General features: G+C 31.1%; 1 protein-coding gene across 1 annotated transcript; it reads right to left on the minus strand.

Moving 5' to 3' along the window:
* Positions 1-285: 285 nt before the first annotated feature.
* Positions 286-1998, minus strand: LOC142518270 (putative WRKY transcription factor 29). The gene is made up of 3 exons (XM_075621012.1): positions 1536-1998; positions 1240-1353; positions 286-758 (listed from the first exon to the last, which is right to left on the minus strand). The coding sequence occupies exons 1-3, from the start codon at positions 1937-1939 to the stop codon at positions 305-307; spliced, it is 972 nt and encodes a 323-aa protein (XP_075477127.1). The 5' UTR covers positions 1940-1998; the 3' UTR covers positions 286-304.
* Between the last annotated feature and the right edge of the window lie 4864 nt (positions 1999-6862).

Genomic DNA, 6862 nt, shown 5'->3' on the forward strand with positions numbered 1-6862 from the left:
GTGATGCATTTGGAACGATGGTTTTGAAATCCATTATTTGTTTGGATAAACTAAATTCAAGTGGATTTTAAATCAAATTAAACATTTTCAAGTTTCATTAATAATTATAACAAATTTCAAATATACAAATTCCCAATATCAAATCCCGATCACTTGTCAAATCCATAAATTTAAACGCAATCTCGTATTGTGGAAGATAATTTAATGGAGCGATGATTCCTTGCTGTTTAATAGATACAACTTACATATTTCATTAAAATTAGACTTGAAATTTTTTTTAAAAAAAAAAAAATTCAAGATTCATCTACAGGTTCTTGCATGACAATCGATCTGGAACAAGCCCATCAAGAAAATCCAGACCCGAGAAGAAGTCATCGTTGAACATGGAAGCCGAGACGTCGAACTTATTATAGTGATCGTCGTCGACGCCACCATCAATCGAGACGGGCAATATATGTTCATCTTCTTTTATCTCCTGTTTGATTATAATGATCTCTTCATTGGATGAAGCTGCCTCAAGAAGGGTTATTGGAGAGACTGTAATGGCAATGTTAGCGTCTCGTTTGGGTGTGTGATTTGGGCTCTTGGGATTAGAAAACTTCTGCCTGACAGTACCAGCTAACGAGTTTCTTCGAGTTGGCTGGCTATGGCTGTGCTCTGCTGTGTAGGTTATGATAAACATTCCTGGATCACTGCAACTCTGCTCCACTTGCTTCCTTGCCAAACAGCCCTTTGAGCTACTACACCTGTAATAGCTTCTGTACATCATGGAAAAAAATGGGTTTAATTAATTTTTAACTAAATAATTATATATTCAATGTAATATCTTCAACATTTGTTAAATATGTTATTAAAAAAACTTCATTCTTAGATGTACGTGCATACATAAATACCTTTGATTTCTATTTTCTATATGCATAAATTAAGTTAGTTCGATAAAGAAAAATACAAGTAATGAAACTGCCATTACTATTGACTTTTCGACCGAAACCGGGATTGGAATCTATCGTTCCATAGAACATAGTAACGATTGAATGGGTTTTCCCTTATCTATCGAGGAGTGGATGATCGGATAATTTAGAAGAAGAATAGAAAACAAACCTCTTGAGTTTCGAAATTTGCGCGGTCTGAGGAGGCCTTGGCTTAGTCTCTTTTCTTATATATTTTGGCACACGTCATGTCTTAAAAAATATATCTGTCGTTTCTGAATTTAGTACTGAGCTAGAGAGATTGAATTACCTGGGATAGGGTGAGCCCTTGATAGGTTTCTGTCCATATTTGCGCCAAGCCCACAAGTCAGAACTGAGGCCATCTGCAGAAACTTGAATCATCACTCTTTTTTGCTGATTCTTCCTGTGGAATTTATATTGGATAACTACTCCAGTTACATCTAAATAATTAAGGGATTATACTTTAATCAAAATATTTATATAATTTTTCCCAAATAAGACATCTATAACTAAGAAATTGCTGTTACAGTATAAAACCCTAAAAAACCTTTTTTGGTAGTTGAAAAATATTCTTTATACGCGCACCTTCTCTTATATTTTGGTGTATAAGATTCTCCATCAGCTTTAGCAACACAATCAGTACTAGTTCCCGATGATCGATCGGATTCATGGGCCTGCTTGTCTTCAAAGTCGTTTCCGGGTCGATTTTCTTGAAACTCGGGAATTGATTTCTGTGTGGGAAGAGGATGGCAGATTCCAGGGTAAAAGGGCTTGTAAAGACCTTCTAATTCATCACTGCAGGAACCAATCGACATGTCGAAAAGGTCTGGATAACTCGAACGAAACTCGTGATGGATGGCCGAAAACCCCACGTCCGGCTTCTGATCTTCGTTGTTCATGTCGAGAATCTTTGTCAAATGATCGCCGATGGATTGTCTGACTATGGCTTGAAGACTCCAATCCTCCGTGCTATCCACAACGTCAGCCATCAAAAATAATTATTGGTTCTTGAATTTTCAGGAATGTTTTAATAAACAGTTATGAAGCAACGAAATATTAAATTACAAGGAAATATAGACATATGACTATATATATATATATAGTAATGCAAACGACTGATTCAAACCATTTAGAGCCGAAATAGGACCTGCCACTAATTTTTTAAAAAAAATTAATTTTTTTTAAAAATTAATAATGAATATATTCAAATTTCATAAATAAATTTTATTAAAATGAATAAAATTCTGCTCCCAAATTAGGTCATGTAAATTGTCCTATACATGATTTAGATAGTCTAATTAATTTAAATTTGACCTTAGTACACTAATTTTATTTTTGGTTTTGCACATTCAATCTAATTTTTGCTTGAGTGCGGCATGTTCCAGACATATAGTGTCGAACAATATCCAATATCATGTCATTATCTCTTCGTGTTATTTCAGCAATTTTCATTGTCATATCAACACTCCTACAAAAATCACAATAAATGTACAGGAAAATAATTATATGATGATTTTCTTAATAATTATCTCAATATATTAAGGTATCATCTCATCATTTTTTTTTTATTTTTTTTTATGTTAAGAGTTTCTTTCAATGACCTGAGAAGGGCCGCAGTATATTTGACTTTAACTCGTTTTGTTTATTAATTAATATTCAAAAAATTAGGCTTTCGTTGACTTTTGCTTGTTGTCAAAAGGGGAAACTGTGTACATTATTATCACACGCTTTCATCGAATCCAAGCTTTCATATTTTGGATTATCGACTGACTTTGAATGGTTATATTGAAAATTGAAATTAGTGGCCCTTTGAAAGGTGATGTTTATGGCTTGTTTACAAAAAGCAATATTGACTCTGTCATGTTTACATTAGGATCAGGTTTTCTTTGGCGGGGGGTGATTCCTCTTGATAATCTTGTTCCTATATAAAAAAAATATTAATGAAAAATGATTCAATTTGTGCCCCCAATAAAGTAAATTTGAGAATTAGACCAAAATATAGGAAAATAACATTTTCGCAGACTACTGCTTTAATCCAGAGTTTAATCAGTGCACACCGAAGAACACTAATTGTAGATTCCATCTTCGTAAAAAAGTTGAACGAAAATAAAACTAATAAATCATATCAGTGCTTCCTATTGAAACTAGTAATACAACATCGATGTCGCATTTTTACTTAATTTTATATATATATATATATATATATATATAAATATATTTTAAAAGCATTTTTGGTCATACTCGTTGTTCTCTTGCCAATTTTAGTTGTCAAATTTATTTAGCCTGCTATTTTTGTTTTTTCAGTTTAATATTTTTTTCCCAACAAGACGTTAATATTAGCTAATAAAGTGTTGATTAGTGTAATGTCACAACATCACTCTCAACGAAAAAGAAATTGTCAAAAATTGAAAGATACATTACTAAAACTGATTTGATAAAAGTGCTGTTAATGTGATTTGATTAATCAAATTTTCGTCTTTCACACTCCATTTTTAAGGGCTTGAAATTTCGATAGCAAATTCATTAACTAGGCAACGGCTAGAAGGCTAGGAAAGATCAATAAGCGACGGAAGAATGTATGTGAGGACCTAATTAAGAGGTTAATCCCGCTGTAAACCCGTAATTAGTAGCATAATTACATTCAGTTTTTTTTATTTTCAGTTTTGGTTTTTTATGTTGTTAAAATTGAGTTAATCATTTAGCATCAACTTTTTTTTTTTTTTTTGAAATTAGTCGTTTTTATCGATAATACTAATGTGATGATATGATATAATATGTCACCATCATGTCAGTCCCCAAAAGTAGAAAAAATAATTAATAAAAACAGTGGATTAAAATTAATATTTAAATTCATGAAGTATCAAAATTGCAAATAGAAAAATCTACAAGACTAAAAACTGTAATTTTCCTTTATATTTTGGCAAAAACTTGTGTGAGACGGTCTCACGGGTCGTATTTTGTTAGACAGATCTCTTATTTGGATCATCCACAAAAAAGTATTATTTTTTATGCTAAGAGTATAACTTTTTATTACTGAAGATCGGTAGGGTTGATCCCGTCTCACATATAAAGATTTGTGAGACTGTCTCACAAGAGACCTACTCTTATATATTTATGGTAGTTAACCAAATATTTGGCAAGTTTATTTATTAAACAATTCAGCTCTAGTTATAGATTAAACACACAATTATTATACGTGTGTGTTTTGCATATAAACTAATGATGGATTGCCAAACCATAAAAAGGACAAGTAAAATATGGATTTAGATATGCCACTTTTTGGTTCGGTTTAGCTATGGGGCACTGTAGGTGGTCGGCAACTGAATAATATATTGCAAGTTTGTAACATATTAATATTAACTCTTTATTTTCCTATAAAAAATATTAGAATTTAATGTAGTTAATTATATCTGTCTGTGATGAAACCTTGAAGATGACGGATAACAATAGTAAAAGTCGAGGCTAGGTTGAACATTATGTCTTTAAAATTCGTCTTGCTCTGGTGCTTCGGTGGTTGGAAATCTTGTCCCGAGATACAACTTCTCGTGTGATAACAAAACTGAAAATTACATATTTTCATCTAATTAAAAAAAGATTTTTTAATTTTTACAGATAGCGGTAATCAGAAATTTGTATCTTTTTTTTTAACTTTTACAGATAGCGGTAATCAGAAATTTGTCTAATTAAAATATCAATAGTAATATAGTGCATATATCGTTGCTTTCAATGAGAGCATTAGCAAGTATGTCATAGGTAGGTAAAACACGACTTTAGCTCCATAGGGAGGATGGAAATTTATTTGGGGTAGATGGCTACAGATGTATCGGACCTTTTTAATTAGTTATACAAATTTATTCGAAAAATTAAATCATTTGCTACATAAATGAGTTAAAGATAATAATGCTTGAATTTCAAGCATAGCTTAATTGAGATATATACATATCAAATCACACATTAAAAAAGGGAGTGATATTCGAAATGATATATGTTGCCAAATAGATTTTGTTTATGTTTAAAAAGGAGTAGGCAAAAACTTTATAAACATAATTTCAGGCTATGATATTTAAATCACGTTACCCCAAATAAAAAACAAAACTAGTCACCTCTGATAGATGTTCGGGTTGATGGAGTTGATAATAGTTTGACTAGTGATCAGGAGTTTGATTTCTCTTATCAACAATTTCTCGAGCGAACTTATCATACAAAGTTTCTTTTGTCAGGTTTATCTGACTAACATGATTTGTAGGCTATTGTGTTAACATATTTCATCCAGTACGCATCAAAAGATAGTGACTGTTGGTTCAATTGTCATATAAAAAAAATTATTCAAGATTAGCCGCATATCGTCTGATCCACTGGCAGTCAATGTCCAAACTAAGAGACAAGATTTCGAGTTCGAGACCCATATAAACTTCTCTCCCGAAATATCAAAAATAACAAACAAGTATTCAAAATGATTACTCAAACTTCAAAACTCTGCTAATGAATCATATACAAATCAATCAACTTCTGATTCACACGGAATAATTAGAAAAATATTTAGACAAATACTTATAATATTTCTTAGTCAAATTACATTTGGTAATATTCAAAGAATATTTCAAAAATCCATAGATCACAATTGACGGATTAGAAAACTATCAGAAATGAAAATCACAAGGAAATTAATGCGATCAAAATAAAAATCCAAATTTTTCGAAGTCAATTTAATACCAAAATAAATATTGTCTGAAAAAATGATTTATCCAAATCCAACTTTTCCGAAAATCTACCAAATTTCAATATTATATATATATATATATATATATATATATATATATATAGTCACCCACAATTTAATTTTCAAATAAAAGTTTCGAATTTCTTTAGAACTGGCAACTTGCAAGTCTAGATTGATATATCTTGAATTAGCTTTGCTAGACTTTGGACCTTTAAATAAAAGCGATGCCTCAAGTGGCATACGTATACTAACGTGAACTTTAGGGAAATTAGGATTTAATGGATTCTTGGGGGCCACTCTCGTGCATGCCTAAATAATATATTGTATCCATACAATTATTCTTTGCCTTTTGGAATTATTAAATAATGCACATATGGAAGACAACATCCATATTCATGGATGGGCTTAGGCTCTTCGTACACTGATATATGGAGTCGATAAGACAAAAACTTGTGTGAGACGGTCTCACGTGTCGTATTTTATGAGACTAGTCTCTTATTTGGGTCATCCATGAAAAGTATTACTTTTTATGCTAAGAGTATTACTTTTTATTGTGAATATCGGTAGGATTGATCCGTCTCACAGATAAAGATTCGTGAGACCGTCTCACAAGAGATCTACTCTTCATAAAATAGGCTTGGAGGAGTGTTGTTTACATTCTTATTTGAAAAAATAATTGTCTATATTAGGAGATAGAGTAATTGAAATATGTATGACATTCGAACTATTGTAAAATATAAAATTTTTTAGTTGTACTATTAACACTAGTTATAACTAGGTGTGATCGTTTTTTTCGGGTACTTGATCCGGTTGGTATTTTTTTAAACAAAAGGAGTTCGTCGGATTCGGGCATTTTACCGATACCCGATCAGGTATCGGGTACCTGAAAATTTTTTAAAAAAAATTATGGGTCTGTCCGTCTATTTATTTAAAAAATACATGTATTTTTTGTGGCTAGACATAACCCGATATAATGACAAATGACTAATCATAAAATGATATAATAACATGATATTTTGTGAAATGTGAAAAATACATGTGTTTTTTTACTTTACTAGTCATAATATAATATAATGACTAGCCATAGCTCGATATAATGACGTAATTTTTTTGTGAAATGTGAAAAATAAATATATTTGTTCAAAAAAATAAAAATTAATTTTTTTTTCCGGGTACCCGACAGTCAATTACC

Source organism: Primulina tabacum, chromosome 11 (assembly GCF_025594145.1).
Source record: "Primulina tabacum isolate GXHZ01 chromosome 11, ASM2559414v2, whole genome shotgun sequence".
NCBI classification, from domain to species: Eukaryota; Viridiplantae; Streptophyta; class Magnoliopsida; order Lamiales; family Gesneriaceae; genus Primulina; species Primulina tabacum.